Source organism: Cricetulus griseus, chromosome 5 (genome assembly GCF_003668045.3).
Source record: "Cricetulus griseus strain 17A/GY chromosome 5, alternate assembly CriGri-PICRH-1.0, whole genome shotgun sequence".
Classification (NCBI taxonomy): Eukaryota; Metazoa; Chordata; class Mammalia; order Rodentia; family Cricetidae; genus Cricetulus; species Cricetulus griseus.
The window spans coordinates 26,336,398-26,354,907 of NC_048598.1; the positions used below are offsets into that span (position 1 = coordinate 26,336,398).

The window sequence follows — 18,510 nt, forward strand, 5'->3', positions numbered from 1 at the left end:
AGGCAGACGCCAGACAGACATACAGAAGCAGTCAAAAATACACAGAAGTAGGAAGGTGAATAAGCCCCAAGGCAAAAGGTAGATAAAGAAAAACAGGTTAAAAGAGTTAGCCAGAAATGTGCCTAAACTAGGCCAAGCATTCTCTGTGTCATGGTTTGGGAGCTGATTGGTGGCCCAAAAGAGAAAGCCTGGTACAGTTCAACCCTTTGTTCTCATAACACAACTCTCTGCAGACCTAGGAAGCAGCACACAGCTTAAACACATGCCTTCCAAAGCTACAATATTTCAGAATGCCTTCATCCACCAAACGTGTAACCCCAAGCAGTTTCTAGAAGCCGCCTGTGCCAGAGCCCTCACTTGAAAAAGTGGATTGTGTGAGCATTAAGTGACAAGATATGTGTCCTTGCTTTAATGGCTCCTAACTCATCATCGGTGCACCGTAAGAGATAGCTACTGTTATATACTTTTTCCCCCTTATTGAGCCACTTGTACTTTGTCATCTCATAGTCTGCTGTTGCCATGTGTCTTGGTTAGAAGTTAATCACAAGAGACAACCACCCACCATCACAAGTTAGCCGACAGGAAGCAGTAGTAATTGCTAGTGATTGAAACTGAAGAATAGATCCATTTTAGCAATCACTTTAATGGTGAGTTAAAATCATTGCATGTTAATAGATGTATGAGGGAAGAGACAGAAATAAATGAGGAAAGACTCATAAGGAATAATAAATAAATAAATAAACCCCTTATCTAGTGCACAGCACAATTTGGATGTTAGCTGTAACCCAGAGAAGGGTTTTAAAAGACCGACTGTGCCCTGGGGCATGCTTACGTTTTCCATAATTCTGGATGCAATGCTCCCCTGTGCTCCAGAACTTTAAGCCATTGTGGGCTATGATAACCAGCTTTATTCTTTCTGCTGATACAGCCAGTGTTCTCCTATTCTGACATAATCTGCAATAAAACATCTGGCTGAGCTTCATCGTAATCCAATAAATCCTGTCCCTTCCCCCCCCACTTCCTGCTGACCTTACGCTTATTAGTTCTTCGACCCTTCATGTCTGTGGGTCTTCTCACCCCCAGTCAGGGGACTAAAGCAAAAAAGGCAGATGAGTCATCTAACCCTTGACTAGAAATTTCCAACTCCTCTTTGACATTGGTATCACCTTCCAGTTGCCAGCAGCCCACCCACCCTTCCCACAAAGCCTCAGCTCCTCACTGATTCCTGCCTCCAGAAGGTGTCCTCCTTCCTGTCCTTCTCTCCAGCTTGCACCTCTCTGGTATAGTAAATTGCTGGTATGGGCCAGATTTGAAATGTCCCCTAAAGACTTTTGTCTTGGTCTCCCATGCAGCTGTGTTCAGAGGTGGGGCCTTGGGGAGTTACTGGATCATGAGGGCTCCGACCTCATTGATGGATAGATTAATTTATTGATAAGGGCATAATATGATGGTCTATTGGGAGATGATAAACTATAGCTTGTCCCTCTTGTCCTATTTCCCCTCTTCCTCCCTCCTATCATCTACCATGAGGTCAGCCACTCTGCTTTACTGTGTGTGCACACAGTGACACCCTTCCTCACTTTGAGCCCAAAGGCAATCAACCACGGACTAAAAACCTTGATCCAAAATACATCTTTCCTCTTTCGAAGTAGACTTTTTCCAGACATTGTTACACTGATAGATGTTGACTATAGATAGTTGTCATTAGGTGTTAGAACTAATAGTACATTAATGTGTTAACCCCTGGGGACATCCAACTTGACGGGGGGCGGGGGGGTGTTTTTATCTGTAAGGGGGAATCATGAGAACCTTCCTGCATTATAGCAGTTTGTGGAAAAGGTTTGGAAAACAGGTATCACCTTGAAGAAAATGTCCTAACTCTCCTAAGCAGAGATGGTGCCTTTCTGTCACCTGCTACACTGAGGATCTGCTGTTCTCCTGAGGTACACAAGAGGACTGCTGGACCAGCCGTGGAGTTTACATCCTTTACCCTGAGGCAAAGCAAGAACTGTAAGAACTCCCATTGTCTGGGAGGAATTGTCTTCACTTCAGATCCCCAGGGCTCAGCAAAGACCCCCAAGGAAAGGCAATGCTCCAGTAAGTGACTTTTGACAGAGGTGGATGAGCCACAGATAACGTTCACATAAGAAGAGTGGGTTCATAACTCAAGACATTTGGTAGAAAGACCTATCCCTACATTGCTAGAAACTGTCCCCAAATAGGACTGGAGACACAGCTCAGATGTAGATCTCTGTGTGGCCTACCACACAGAGAGCCACGGGCAGGACCCCTAGCAATACAAAGTAATGAGCACGTGACTCGGAATTCATGCTGCCATTCAGTTTAAAATTTATAACTAGAAAAGGCATCCATTTAAATGAAAAGAAACTGCCCAGATATAAAATGAAGGACCCAGTGAGCCCCCCAGAGAAGGAAAGCCCAGCCAGCAAGATGCCCTAAGTGGAGGGAGGTCTCCCTTTAGAGCTAGGGTGTGGAGACCCAGCTTGAAGCCTCGATGATTGCTTGTAAATAATTAAGGTTTGTTAAGAAGATAACAAGCTGTCTCTTGGGAGCTAAATGGAAAGTGATACATCCCAGGAAGATAATGAAATGCTTGATGGAGCTGGCTGCCTGAGGCACACACGGCCCATGATGGGAGCCCTGGGGAAACCAGCAGGAACGTGGCCACTTAGAAAAAAATCTATTTGCTCAGACAAACCACATATTCTTGCTTAGGGAGAGATGCAGAAGGCCGGACATGTTCTGGTGAGGAGAGTGAGAGGGTTTCTGAAGAAGGCAATTCCCACAGGCAGGAAAGGGTGCCCTACCCATCCACAGAGCAGCCTAAGTGCTCAGCCGGGGACAAAGGACAGAGAAGCCATGGCAGGTCCTAGCCACACTTGTTGAACTGTTGGATCAACATAGATGCTTAGGAATCTGTAAGTTCAGGTCAACTCAATAAATTTCTTGTAAAATCCCAGTCCAGTGCCAGGCCCTGCGGACCTTCCAGGGCTTGTTCATAGTCCATTGTCTCTAGAGGCCCTTGTACCACATCCAGCCCTTACTGTTACACTTTTCTGAACATGCGGATATGAGTCTCTGTGTGCAAGCACAAGATGGCGTTCTCCTCTGTGCAGACTGTTTCAGACTGTTCTAGTACCCGCCACTCACTGGCTCAATGCCCAAGAGGTCTGCACAGAGCTGGGTACTAATTAGGACCTTGTTGATTGAATAGCTTGTGGCATAATCCCTAACAAGAAGCAAGTAGATGTCACTGTCAACCAGCACCCTAATGGAGCCTAATAGAGTGTTAAGAGTAAGTGTGAAAGAGAGAGAAGCAAGAGGGGAGAGGCGCCAACCAGGAAAAGGATTTTAATGGGAAAGCTTATTGAGGAGGTGAAACGGGATATAACCCTTGAGGGATGCCATTCACTCCGTTGGATTCATGTGCATCAGGGAGAGAAGCCAAGATTGCAGACACAACACCATCCCAATCCCATGTGACCACAGACACAGGGTGAATTCTAAAAGAAAACAAACCAGAAAAACAACAGCAACAACAGTTATCTTTGGACTTTGGATGTCAAAAGGCAGTGTGGGGTTTGCCTTTGTGTGATTTCATCTAAGTTCCCTGCAATGAACAGCCAGAGCAGTGTTCTAGCTGCAGAGCCAAGTGGCAGTGAGGAGGTGGAGGCGGCGCAGGCAACATACAGTGCCCAAGAGCTCACCTGACACACGGGAAACAGGCCAGACGACTCCGGAGAAGGTTTCTGTGGTCCCCTCGGGACTGGGGATTTAGGGGCCCCAGCAGCCTACAGGTTACAGAAAATGAGCTTCGAAAAAGGAGACTGAAGATAGAGGAGAACGGAGGATCATGGGATTGAATCAGGACACACACGAGGGTAAATCTCACTCAGGTGTGTTACCCACGCCCTTGTGAGGCATATATCAGCAAACTGGCAGGCAGGTGAGGGGCGGGTGAAGGACAGCAAGCTTCGGAGCACCAAGCCACACTTTACACTTCTCCTCCAGTGAACTGGGTGACCGTCCTAGCCGGAAGTGTCGGTCTAGAATCGTGTCTGTGTCTGCCCATGTCAGATGTGTGTGGCATGCCTGACTCACCAAGGCAGAAGACGAGGAAGTGACCCAAAGGTCAATGGTTGGCAAAGAAAGGAATCGACTTAGGAGGAAGGCAGGTTCCAAGAGGGCTGCTCTGGGGACACAGGGACCTGGGAAAATGGCACTGAAGGCAGGGAGAAGACAAAGGGGAACAAAGCTGCCAACGGAAGACAGCCTGGGACCTACAGCTTTCACCTCCAAGTCCAGTATGTCTCTATAAACCATGCATCTGAAAACTGGAATTCCTACACCCAGCGAAGGGGCAACGCTCCAACTAAAACACAGGTGCTGTGGGAGGAACAGATACCAAGGCACTCTGCAGCAGCAAGAGGAGCAGGTCTCTCTATCTAGCTCATCCATCTCAGGCATCAGACTCTGGACAGACTCCAGACAGGCAGTGCTGGAGAGGAGGGAATGAACTTAGAAAAGTGAAGCTTGGGGCTGAAGAGATGGCTCAGGGGTTAAGAGCACTGACAGCTCTTCGAGAGGACCCAGGTTCAGTTCCCAGCACCCACAGGGCAGCTCACAACTGCCTGTAACTCCCAAGATCTGGCATCCTCACACAGACCTACATGCAGGCAAAACACCAATTCACATAAAGAGAAAACTTTTTAAAAAGAAAAAGTAAAATGAAGCTTGGAGAAGAGACTGTGAAGGCCAGCAGGCTTGTTGCCTGGAAAGGGGCAAGAGGGCAAGCTCACACTCAGTACCACCACCCAGCAGGGATCTAGGCTCCTTGCCAGAGGTGAGAAGATGATGGTGGCAGAGACGGGCACAATTCTGCTCTCTCAGAGTTCAGTCCTCTAGGTGAGTCAGATGGCAATAAATAAGTAATCTCAAAACATATGTGAAACCACCATGCTGCCAAGTGCCTCCCAACACACACACACACACACACACACACACACACACACACACACACACACTCATGCACACACACTCACGCACACACACTAACCAGGTCTTAGGAGCACAAGCCAGTGTCTTGAACAGAGACTAGAAGATAAGCAGCACCAACAAGAAGAAATGGAAGGCGAGAAGAGGTGTGTGAGGTGGTCAGGGGTGGAGAAACAGGCAGGGTGTAGCAACAGGACTAAGGGGTGAGACTTCAGGATAATCCTTCTGTGGACACCCCACCCACCCACACATGCACTACCACTCAAGATAAACCCAGAGGCCAACAGACAACAAAATACTAGGTGCATGAGGGCAGCTTTGGAGAAACCTGCTACTTGGCTGCCTTTCAGCCACATTACCATGGCCACCCACAAATGCCCCCCTACAAAGCAGCTCTGGGGCCACACCATAGACACAAGCATGAGTTAAGTCCAAGCCTAAACGGCCATGACAACAGTGAGCAAAGGAAATCAAGCAAAGCCAACAGATCCAAGCTACAGTGGAAGAGAGCTAAAATTGTCACACAGAGTGTTGACTTGGTTTTAGGTAAAAGAGCAGGGAACCATCAAGGGTGATGGCAACTCATAGTCCAAAAGTTCTTTGAAGCTGCGCTCGTCAAGGACCAAGGTTCGGCTGAAGGTGTGGCTCTGTGGCTGAACATGCTAGCATTCACAAGACCCTCCAGAACCACAAAAAAAAGGGAGAGAGGGAGGGGGAGGGAGGGAGAGAAAGAGAGGAGAAAATAAAGAAATTATTTCCCAGCGATGGTGGCACATGTCTGATCCCAGCATTTTGGGGAGAGACAGGCATAGCGATTGGAAGTGCCAGGTCAGCCTGGGATACACACAAGACCCTGCTGGAAAAAGTCAACCATCATCAACAGCAAAAGAAAATAGGGCTCCTCTCTCCCTTAAGTTGGAGTCTATAACTACCTGAAAAGCAGGATGTGGCAGATTTGCTGTGGCAAATTTGGGGGCCTGGGCACTCCCACTTCCTGGCTCTAGGTGTTTGCTCTTGGACTCCGGCAGCAGCTTTCTGGAAGCTCAGGCTGTGCGCTGTGGAAGGCCACAGGGGGCAGAGCCCGGACAGGCACCAGCTTGCCTGCTACTGGTGTCCCATAATGAAAAGGAGCTTCCACCACCAGCGAAGTCACCCAGCCAGGCTGCACACCATAAAGACCTGCTAAGCCCCGACTAAGTTCCAGATCTCTGAGCAAATGAAATATCAGTGCTATTTAAGAATTAAATCTGAGGTGATTTTTTTTTTTTACATTGCAATAGAAAATGTGAAGATCAATGCTAGGACTCTGCCTTCTGTTCCCAGATGGGCAGAGTGTCACATACTGACACAGAAATCACGAAGGACTTAGGCTATCGGGCTCACATCATGAGTCTGCTTTTAGCCTGTGTGTCAGAAATATTTTGAGATACAAAAGTCAGGAAATTATATGGCTGTTGATCGTGTGGGACGCTAGCTTGGAGAGAGGTGGGGTTTAAGGTTTGAACCCCATTTTGAAGTCAGCTGGGAGTGAGAAACAGCTAATGCTTTTGGGTGTAGATACAGGCACAGAAGAATGCTGGAGGAACTAAGAGTAGGCAGCCCTGGCAGTCCAGAGAAGGATGAGGCTACAGAAGCATGAGAGGACCAAGGCCCCCATGGAGGAAAGAAGGAGGGGTTGTGTCTCTTAGGAAGGAGGGAGAGATTAGCAGGGTGACACACTGCTAAGGGTGCACGAAGGCATGCAGGCAGAGCACGCGCACGCGCGCACGCGCGCGCACGCGCGCGCGCGCGCGCACACACACACACACACACACACACACACACACACACACACACACACGACACTCTTGGGGCCAGGCTCACAGCCTGGTGATCAGCATCACAGCTGGGTTTTGATCTCACCTGGGCTGGGAATCTGAAGGGTTCTATTTCTCGGCTTCTCAAACTGTGGTCCCTGAACAGCTCCCTGCCCTACCCCCAGCTGGGAGCTTGTTAGAAATAGAGCCTCATACCCCACTCTTGGCCTTCCAGATCTGTATGCATTTAATAAGATCCCAGGTACCCTGTGTGCACGCTGGAGTGAAGAATGCAGGCAGCTGTGTGGTGATATATTGTTTATGATCTAATAAAGCTTGCCAGAGGATCAGAAAAGCAAAGCTAGTCACACTTTTAGTCACAGGGCTGTGAGTTCAAGGCCATGAAGGGCTACATGAGAGTGGATCAGTCTAAAAGAGAAACAGAGCTCATGGCTTTAATCCCAGCACTAGAGAGGTATATAAGACAGGAGCAGGGTCTCAGAGCTGGCATTCAGTCTTAGGCAATTAGTCTCCAGCCACGTGGAGGACAGGATCTCCCCGGCCCTGGTAGAGGTAAGAACTCTGGTGGCTTGGCTGCTTTGCTTTTATGATCTTCAGCTTGAACCCCACTGTCTGTCACTGGGTTTTTGTTATTCATACTACACAGCTGGCTTCCCTGAGTCAAGACACCAAACCAGGACCCAGACAGCAACTCTCTGGGATAATGCCAGAGGATGAAAATTGAGAGTAAATTCACACTCGGAATACCATTGATCACGAAAGGTACTCCTCACACTGCAGCTTGTAGCTGCAAACCCAGGCTGCATCTCAGAACTGTGTGGGTGATTTGTCAACAGTCGGAGTAGCACACAACCAACCAGTTTGTCTGGATTCCAATTCAGAAAATACGAAGGAACACGCTGCATACAAATGGGTCAGAGTTGACAGCCATTATCCTGCCACTCTCCACATTGGAGCACATCCCTCTCCTCTAAGGCTGACTATGCCTCATATGTCCCCTCTAGGGCTGACACTGATGCTAGTTGAGACACTGTAATTCCGATTGCATCTCTGACAGGCAGCATTGGGCTTCATCTGTGAGCAGCTGATGCCCAGGCATCAGGTGGGAGGTGGACTTAAGGATTAGATCCAGGACCCTGAGCAGATGGAAGACAGGATTCAAGCCTTGCATTTTCACTGCCCTGGCTCTGGTCCAATTGCATCCTCCTGGGTTCAAGAATTGCTGAACACAAGAAGGGCACTCTCTGACAGTTAACAGATATTCACACCTGAAGCTGTGCCCTCTACCTGTCCAGCCTGGACTAGGCAACTGTATAGAGCTCAGACTTAGCACAAGAAGAATAGACATCAAGAAATTCCTAGCCTGTGAAGCCACTGGGAACGTGGCACTTCAGAGTGCCAAGTGGAAAGCAGAACTTTTAGGAAAACTCACCCTGCTGGGGACTGTACCTCTGATGACAATGGCCCCAAAGATTATAATATGGAGAACAGCCTCAATGAATCAACAACTCAGACTTCCCAAAATGTGGCCCAGCACCCAGGAGTTATTGAAACCTTTTAATGTCAGAGAGAGAGAAAAAGAGAGAGAGAGAGAGAGAGAGAGAGAGAGAGAGAGAACATTTTTTCTCATCTGATACTACAGTTTGCTATAGATTCTATACAGTTACTATAGATTCCTTTCTTTTTCAATGAAAAACAGTATTGTTCTAATTTAACATAGGAACAATAAATTCCCTGTACTTCTAGGAATATGTGTATCTGTGTATGTTTATGTGTCTGTGGGGGGCGTATTTTGTGTCTGTGTGGTCTGTGTGCTTCTTGGTGTGTGTCTGTGTTTGTGTGTCTGTCTGTCTGTATGTATGTATGTGTGGTATGTATTTGAGTTTGTGTTTCTGTATGTTTGTCAGTGTGTATGTCTATGTGTGTCTCTGTGTTCTGTGGAGTTTGTGTATGTCTCTATTTGTGTGTGTGTGTGTGTGTATGTGTGTGTGTGTGTATGTGTGGTGTGTGTGTGTATGTGTGGTGTGTGTGTGTGTGAGTGTATGTGTGAGTGTGTGTGTGTGTGTGTGTGTGTGTGTGTGTGTGTGTGTGTGTTTCTATTGTCAGGTCTGGTTCCTGGCAGAAGTGATGAGTGACCTCTCCCTCTGGAGCATTCCTGGCAAAATCCTTACACATCTTTTCATCTTTTCAGGGGATCTGGTTGTTGAAAAATTTCTGGACAGGAAGAGCCTTGATTTTGTGCACAAAATGGAGGGGTGGTAATATGTGGTCAGGCCCATGGTGCCTATCTGGGTGATAACTCAGGACTCATCCACACTGACTTCTGAGTCATTCCTTGGCTCATTTTGGTCAGACAAGAGCTCTTAGATGATGGGTCACTAGCATCTTGTTGGCTTCTGGTTCCTGCATTTGTTCCGTCTAATAATATCAACAGTAATAAAGCAGCACCATTGAGTGCTTCCATGCAGGACTGATTCTAAGGTCTTTGCCTGCATGAACCATGTGGCAGGTGAGCATTTGATGCAGCATAAATTAGCCTCTGCTTTTTACAGACCATGGCACTGAGATTTCGAAAGGTGAAGTAATTTGTCCATGCTGCCCACACTACAGCCAGACAAAAGAGGTCCCTAGTTGTGATAGCATTAAGATGGGGAGGGGCATCTACCTGATTTGAAGCTGTATTTTGCTAGGGACTCTATTTAGGAACATCAGTCCTTGATAATGAAAACAGGCAAGTTTTAGTTCTCTCTCTCTCTCTCTCTCTCTCTCTCTCTCTCTGTGTGTGTGTGTGTGTGTGTGTGTGTGTCTGTGTGTCTGTGTATGAACACACATGTGTACACAGATGTATATGCTCATGCAGAGGCCAGAGGAGGACGTTGGATGTCTTCCCCAACACTTGACGACTTTTTCTGAGACAGGGTTTCTTACCTAATCCTAAGCTCCCTGTCTTAGCTAGGCTGGCTAGCCATCAAGATCCAGGATCTGCCTGACTCCACTCTGAAATGCCAGGGTTACGGGCATGCATACCCATCCCAACATTTTTATGTGGGTGCTAAAGATTTTAACTGGGGTCCTCTTGCCTTCACAGCAAGCTCTGTGACCCACTGAGTCTTTGTCCCAACCTCTTTTGGTCATAAACAAAACAATACAAAACAAAACCCTCTGAGGCTCAGAAGTTAAGAGCATTTGTTGCTCTTGCAGAGGACCCAAGTTCGATTCCTAGTACCCCTGTGGTGGCTTACAGCCATCCATAACCCCAATTTCAGGAGACCCAACAGGCATGCATGTGGTAGGCATATAGATGCATACAAGCAAATATTCATATCCATAAAGCTAAAATAAATTTGACAAGAATTCTAAGGTGCCACCTTATACCACCTCCATATAACTTTATATGATACCTTCCACTTCCTCAAAGTCCAGTGAGCCTGAGGCTACCTCACAGGCTCAGTCAGTGCCTCTCTCCTGCAAAGTTCAGCAAGCCTGAGGCTACCTCATCAGCTCGGTGTCCCTCTCCCAACAACCAGCACAAAATATGATGGGCATGGTCAGGGAGAGAAGGGAAGTAGGGTGCCCTCTGTGATTCCTGCCTGGGCTTTCCCCTCACACAAAGCAGGGAATAATGCCCTCCCTTGAGGCCCAGTGGCGAGCACTGCCTGGTGTCTTTTGGGGCTGATGTGTGACGGTACCGGAGATTGGCAGCGACTATTCCAGAACTTAGCAGACTCTGTCCCACCACGCCACCCTTCCTCTTTGAGTAGGTAGAGCCGTGGCAGGGGCGGGGTTAGGGGGTGGGGGTGGGGGTGGGGAGGTAGGGATGTGGTGGGCATGTGATTCCAAGCTGAGCTGGCAGGAGAGAGAGGGGAAGGGGGTGAGAATAGAATATACACTTTATCAGTGTGTCAGGAAACACCCCCCAGAACTAGTTCTGCTGGCTGGGTTCACCCAGGGGTCACATGCCTCACACTCCAGGAGGAGGCCACCAGCCTGCTCCAGGCAGTTCAGAATTAAGGACACTTCTCATGCTAAGCTGGGCAAGTGATTGTTTTCCGTTTTCCCCTCAGCCAATATTGCTTCGTTTTATGCACACATGGGTTAGTACCAGGCTACAGAACACGGGGCTTTATACTGGTGTGTGTGTGCTGTGTACTGTGTGTGTGTGTGTGTGTGTGTGTGTGTGTGTGTGTGTGTGTGTGTGTGTGTGTGTACGCGCGCACATGCATGCGTACACACACACACAAGGTATAGATGGAAGTCCTGGCTCAGGACAGGGTCAGAGAATCCCTGAGCCAAGTAGGAGTGGGTGGTCATTTCCTATCAGCCTCCCTCTCCTAAGGCAAGCATCCTGCATTCAGAGCTGATGACTGAGGCTGTTGAGTCCAGACTCCCCACCCCTAGGGAACCCACACAATCCCTGTGCCCAGTAAAGAGCTAAGTTGATGAGGAAATGAGTGGCCAGACCATCTAGGTTGATGGTAAGGGGCTGTCTGCCCCCAGAATGTGCCCACAGCTAAGCTGGTTAACTCCCCCTCAAACCCTTGACCTGATCCCTCCTTCCTACAGACTGTCCTCCGCCCCAAAGCCAAGGTTCAGAAACAGACAGGAGAGGAAGTCATGTGACCTGAAAGGACTGTGCAGGGTGGTGGCCCAAGGTGGTTCTGGACTTGCCAGGAAGTACTGAATTGAGAGCTAAACCAACCCCTGCTTCTCCCCGCCCCAGCTCTGTTTTCCAGGCTCCCTGGGGCTTCTGGGTTTCTCTTTCCGCTCCCACATCCTCCCCATGGTCCCTGGATCCTGGAAGTCAGGAACAGTTTCTGAGTTGCAAGCTGATGGCCAAACACACTGGACTAAGGGGTTTCTGAACTGCACTCCTTTCAGCCTCCACATCCCATCTGCTGCTTTTGGTGCCTGACACCCTGATGCTGGAACTTCTGTCCCAAGCCTCACCCAGCCCACCCATTTCCACACAACCTCTTTGCCACTTTGCTATTTTGCACTTAGTTTAGATTCAGCTGCAAACCCACAAATCGTTGATTTGTTGAGTTGGGGGCAGGGCACAGACACACTTCTCTGCTCCAGCCTTCAGTGGGCACAGTGGGCAGAGCAGGGAGTATTTGCGTATTTGCCCTTAGAAATAAATGTACTTCCCAGCTTGTCGTTGCTCTGTGCTGATTGAGGACCTTTGTCCCTCTTTAAGTCCCCTATAGGTGACATAGGAGCTAATACTTTTAAGATCAGTGGTTCTCAACCTGTGAGTCACAACCCCTTTCACAGGGGTCACCTAAGACCATCAGAAAACACAGATATTTGCATCAAGATTCATAACAGTAGCAAAATTACAGTCATGAAGTAGCAATGACAATAATTTTACTGTTGGGGTCACCACAACATGAGGAACTATATATATATATAGTAAAGGATCACAGCACTAGGAAGGTTGAGGACCACTGCCCCAGACATGTGGATATCTAGATCCACACCCTGGCCTTTTTAGAACAACCCCTGATTTCGGATACTGTGTCTCCCCAGTCAGATATCTCTGACCCTTTGAGCTGCTAGCTGCAGCAATGGAATGGGGTTGTTTACCAACTAATTGAGATCAGAACTGTTTTAATCTTAGAGTAGGCCTGGAAACTGCCCCCAAACAATAGGATGTATAATTCTGCTCAGTGAGACACAGTACTGCTGGGACCAGGGGAGGTGAGGGACAGTAGGACAGCCTCTCCTTCAGCAATTGATGGATCGGACATCTCACCCATTCCTCGGGAGCTGGCGGGAGAGGGGATTACTCACTTGCGCAGAACATCCACAGCACGGGTCCCACCTTCTCCAACATGGTCTTGCTCATTTTCTGCCAGGCTGGAACTGGCAAGGCACTGGACAGGTCTGGGATGATTGGCTAAATTACAGCAGCCTCTGGCCTGGCTCACCCTCAAGTCCCTGCAGCGCTCTTTCTGTTCACCTGTGCCAGTCTGGGTCCACATGCCCCACCCTGTCAATGGACTGGCAGGTGAGCTCACCTATGGGGCGAGGCACACACTCCACCCACTCTACCAAACGCCCCAGCAAGAGTCTTCCCCATGGTTCCCTGGAGCCAGCCATCTCTCTGCTTTCTCCCTCCTTAGTAGGGGTGCAAAGTCCTGGGCTTCTCACTAGGTGTGGGCCTCTCGTAACTGACAGGAAGTTGTAATAAAAAGGGAACAATCTCGAAAGTAGGATTCTAAGCTAGTAAAAGAAGGGTGTTGTCCACATTTGGTGAGGTACGTGAAGACCCAGCATTGGTCTTTTTTTCTTCCTCTCCTTTCTTCTCTGACACCCACGCTAGCACAGAGACATGGTCGTCGAGGGCACAGGAAGTTCCTGCACTGAGTTGGTACTCTGCCTGGGAAAGTGGGAAAAAAACGAAAAAACCAAGAAGTTAGTATATCTTTGCTCCCCTGACTCAGTTTTTTTTAAAGATGTATTTATCTAATGTACACTGGTGTTTTGCCTGTATATATGCTGTGTGAGATTATTGGATCCTCTGAAGCTGGAGTTATAGACAGCCGTGAGCTGCCAGGTAATCTGGGAATTGAACCCAGGTCCTCTGGAAGAGCAGTCAGTGCTCGAAACCAGTGAGCCATCTCTCCAGGCCCCCTGACTCAGTTTTCAACACCAAACTCATTTATCCTGTGAATCCCTCAGTCCCAAGACATTGAGATATTTGTCACCTTTAAATGTAACAGATGAGCCATAGCACCTTTAATGCCCGCACTCAGAGACAGAGGCAGGCGGATCTCTGAGAGTTTGAGGTCAGCCTGGTCTACAGGGTGAATTCCAAGGATACATAGTGAGACTCTGCCTCAAACAAACAAACAAACAAAAGGACAGTTGCTACAGGAAACGGCTCTCCAGGAGAGCTCTCTGATCAGGTTCTGCCGCAGATACTCTATACATTAGAGAATATGCACAAATGATATTATGTCATTTAATTATTTTCATTTAACAAAATATCCTGGAGTCTTCTGCATAAACACATAAACACTACTGACTTCTGTTTAGTGGATAATAATAGCACACTGGATGTTTTCTCCTCCAAGTTTGTTCCCATGTCTACTAAGTTATCGATCTTTACATTCTGGTTTCTAGAGGCTCTTTGTATTCTTGAGAAACTTGCTTCTGGATACAGTGATGACTGTAAATGCTTTCCTGGCTGTTGCCTTGTATTCTGAATTCCCTGTGTAAATTGCTTGTAGCAGTCATTTCTAGCTACTAGGCTTAGTCTGCTCACAAAGGTCGTTGCTTTCTATTTATTACACTTTGCTTAGTCACATTGTCGTATTCTCTAATTGTATAAAACACTTTTTCAGTTCTGATAGTTCATGACACCATTGCCAGATTACTCCTCCTAAGACACGGTCCCTCTGATGCTGGGTCTCTGCTCCCACCCTATTGCTGACTCCACAGAACTTAACAATTGAATGTCTGCAACTTAAATTGTCCTTTAAGGTGTGGTAGGATCCTTTTTTTAATGTCCCCTCCCTTTCAAGAGTTATTTTCTGGAGTATTGTCACCTCTGTTCTGACTGTACTTGGACATTTCTTTATAGCTACAGCTCATTCTTTCCTGCCCCAGAACTCTGTGCTGTGTTATCTGCAGCTCCGCTCCACTATTATATCAGCTATATTTCATCTAACTCATCCTTTAAACACCTGCTCATATATCATTTCTCCCACGAAGCCTTCCCCGGCTTTCCGGTTCAGGAGGGCTTCTCCTTCCTGTGATTCAGTGTAGCATTCCAAGTGTCTTCTGGGTCCAAAACTTCACTCTTTGTCTTACACTTCAGTTATATTTAGTCCGTGTCTCATGCCTCCCAATAAACTGTGAGCTCATTCATTCATTCAGCCAAATTTCGGATGGTACTATACTGGGCACTGTTCCATCTGGCTAGGAAGACAGGTTGCTTTGAGCTATGTGTCTAACTAACTCCGTCAAGTACGGGGCCTGGTGCATAGGAGGCAATCAGTAAATGTCTACAAACGTGGAGTCAGTCAGAAAGATGTATGAATGAAGGTGTGATCACAGGAGATGGAGAGGGTGAACTGGAGACGGGGAAACATGGAGACAGATAGATGGAAGGGTTTGGAGTCTCAGGAAATACAGGATGAGAGGGTGAACTGTTGGGCTACTGGGGATTGTAGGGATGGTGGCAGAAGTGTCATGAGATAGGGTAGGTCATGAGTTCTTTGAAGTTAATGAAGCTCTCAGAATTTTTATGTTGTAACCAGAGGCCATGAATGTTGAGGCAAAGATGTGAAGGGGAGGTACAACCTGCCTTTTCTGTTAAAAAGACGTTTCTGTTAAAAATGTCAGGCTGGGTTGCAAAGCTGTGCCCTTTCTTTAATCCTAATGTGATGTTCTCCCCACACCTGTCTAAGGACTGGCCTGTTCTGTATAACTGTTAATTTTCTTTTCTAGACCTCTTCTAGATGCCATGAGGCCAAGGTAAGTTTGTTTATTACATATTGCTGATTTGGACAATTTCGAATGGGCAGCCTCCTGCAGGAGGAGACGGGCTTTCTTTAGGTCCTTCCATCCACAGTGTGAGCCTGTTCCAAATCCACTGTTAAACATCAGCCAGGAGGGAGAGGGTTAAATGAAGCCTGCATTCCTTCCTCCCTGAGAGCTGCCATCCCATGGGGCCAGAGGCTAAATTTAGAGGCTGGCTAAGGTTTCTTGCTAACAGCTGTCCCCCAGAGAAGAAGCCCTCCATATCGGAGAAAGCTTGGTCCCTCTCTAGCTGGAGCTTCTGGGCATTTTGCTGGGGTCCTTGGCCCTTGTTGTGTCCACACCAACCTGAGGTGAGTGTTTGTCCTCTTAAGTCTGCTGTGGTGGGCTGGGACTTAGACTCAAGTGGGTTCCAGTCTGCCCTGAGTGTCAGACCACAGCCATAGCTGGGACCAACTGTCAGGGACTTTTTGTGCCTTAATAGGCTATGGGATGGCACCTCGGCCCAAGGCCCTGACTGACACAGTGTTACTGAAGGGGGGCTGCTGTCCTTTCCAGTAAAGATAAAGGGTGTGTACATTGGTGTAGTTGGAAGGGAGTCTACAAGTGTCCTTTTTAGTCTGGGGAACCCGCTGTCTTTTAACCCCCTGAACTACACTTAAGGTAAACTGCTTCCCTCTCTACTCCCCTGCTGCTTACTTCCATGAAAGGCAGCAAGCTGTGCTTCTTAAACATTGTGTCACTTCATGGTGTCCTAGGAACAACAGCTGGGCTCCATCTTATGGGTTTCCCTATGGGTCCTTTACCCACTGGGATATTAGCATGCAGTGCCTTCCCCATTCTCAGTCCACCAAGGTGACATTGGTGACACACCCCCTCCCCCTACAAAGCCTCTGGAATCTGATTCCCTAACCAATCTTTTCCTGCCAAACAGACAGAGGCTGAAGGCTATCATGGCCACTGGTGGAGACCCAGAGGAGGAGCAGGTAGTTCCAAATGAGGAGGAGGAAGCGGATGTGAGAGCCGTGCAGGCCCGCTATCTCCGGAGTCCCTCCCCAAGCCAGTAAGTGGGCCATGCTAAGTGCCACACGGGCCACTCAGCATGATTCTGGGTTCTACTCTCCATGATGGCAAACGGACCACATTGAGGCATAGTGAGGGCCAGACATTGGTGTCTCCGGGATATGTGGTGCTGTGGGCTGGCAGGGTGGGGGTGGGAGGGAAAGACCAAAGGCTTCTGGGAAGTGCTGCTGCTGGCCTGAACCTGCGAGTAGGAATTTGGCAGGTGTACTTACAGGGTGTGCTTGATCCGCCAGCTGGGTGGTGGGTGAGCGGCTGAAACGCCAGAAAGTGTAAGAAGAGAGATGAAGAAGGAAAGAGGCCCATGGGTCAGGCCAGTTACTAAAATAATTTTGCATTCACAATGGAGCTGTTGCTTTCTAAGAGATAGAAACACCCTGGGGCAAATGGCAGGATGCCCGTGCAGGAGATAAACATCTGCTACAAGAGTCCTCTGCACTCTGCGATGAGTCATTTCTGTTCCAGCAAGAGCATTGATGATTTAGGATGATGTAGGTTGACAAATTTGTGTGAATTTCTAAGAAAACACATGGGACTAAAGGAATGCCATTGGGCTGTAGAGATGGTTCGCTGGGAAAAGGCACTTGCCGCCAAGACAGACCACCTGAGTTTGATCCCCAAGTCTACATAGTAGAAGGACAGAACTGACCCCAGCAAGTTGTTCTCTGACCCCCACACGAGATCCATAGCATATATATCCTTATCCCACCACACAGAGAAATAAACGAGTGTGATTTTAAAAATCAAAGAAAAAGAATCCAGGTGTGGTGGCACATGTCTTTAGTCCCAGCACTCGGGAAGCAGAGGAAGTCTCTGAGTTTGAGGCCAGCCTGGTCTACAGAACAGCCAAAGCTGGAGAAACCCTGTCTCAAAAAAAAAAAAGAAAAGAAAAGAAAAGAAAAGAAAGGGAAGGAAATGCTATAACAACAGCACATGCCTGTTTTCTTCTGTGGTGATTGAGAAGAGACATGCCTTCTGAGCACAGCTCTGTCACCAAATGATGTGAAGAATCACTAAGCCCTTGTCTCTGTGTCCATCAAAAGAGAAGCCCAACTAAAGAATCTCAGAGAACTCTGATTTTTTTCCCCTTTTCACCTGACATGCAGGACTGAACCAGAGCCTTAGAATTGTCATCAATCCCTACCCCTTGAGAATAAGACCACTATCACACTTTAAAGACAAACTTGAAACAAGCTTTAATTAAATGCTGGCCAGGTTGATGGATTCTCTGGCCAGGTCCATCTCTGGTTTCCCAGAAAAATGAACCTGAGTCACAATTTCTGGTGGCTTAAGTATTTCCCATCAGGTTCAATCAGGGGCAAGCATACATCCCGATGAACTTCCAGCCTACAGCCAATCAGAGACAAGCATATGTGCTGACATAGTTCTGGCCTGTAAACCTCCTGCCCACAAGTGATCAAGCACATCTGGTGCAGATGGGTCAAACAAACTTGTTTAGGGGAGTGAAAATATGTAACACCTTGTTATCTCCCATAAGCAACAGCCTCCAGCATTTTGGGAACTATCTGTCCTTAAGTAAGGGGCTTACAGGTCAGAGACAATTTGTTTCATGGATTTCTAAGGCATAATAATTGAAACTTAAAAATGTAACTTTGCCTCTCACAGAACATGCTGGGCATGCCTTCTACACTGAGCTGCACCCCTAACCCTTGACTTCTAAGTTATCTATGACACTTCTTCACCCCAGTTTTCCTGAGTTCTTCTGGAGTCCTCACCTGCTTTTGCTCAGTGTTCTAAGCTCTCTGTTGGAGGATGATAGCTCATAAGATGAGCTATGAGCTTTGGGGTTGTCTAAGCCCCATGAACTCATCACACATGGGTCAGACACTCAGCCCAGATGAAGCTTGGAGACTTCACCTTTAAAGTTCATTATGTAGTAGTGCTGTATTTGCAACTAGAAAAAGCTATCAGAGTTAGAGATTTAAGATGTAGTTGTACTCTCCCACACTCCCTGTCAGTGTTCTAATTGCTGTGCAGAGACAGTGACCATGGCAACTCTAATAAAGAAAAGCATTTAATTGTGGGTAGCTTACAGTTTCAGAGGTTTATTTCATTGTCATCATGGCTGGGATCATGGTAGCATGCAGGC

General features: G+C 47.7%; 1 protein-coding gene across 1 annotated transcript in view; it reads left to right on the plus strand.

Annotated features, from left to right (window-relative positions):
- The first annotated feature begins 12,815 nt into the window (after window positions 1-12,815).
- Window positions 12,816-18,510, plus strand: part of Styxl2 (serine/threonine/tyrosine interacting like 2) — a 32,700-nt gene continuing 27,005 nt past the window's right edge. Inside the window, exons 1-3 of the mRNA XM_035445813.1 lie at window positions 12,816-12,843; window positions 15,805-15,877; window positions 16,255-16,383. Of these exons, the coding sequence (XP_035301704.1) occupies window positions 12,816-12,843; window positions 15,805-15,877; window positions 16,255-16,383 (230 nt within the window). The remainder of the gene's footprint in view (window positions 12,844-15,804; window positions 15,878-16,254; window positions 16,384-18,510) is intronic.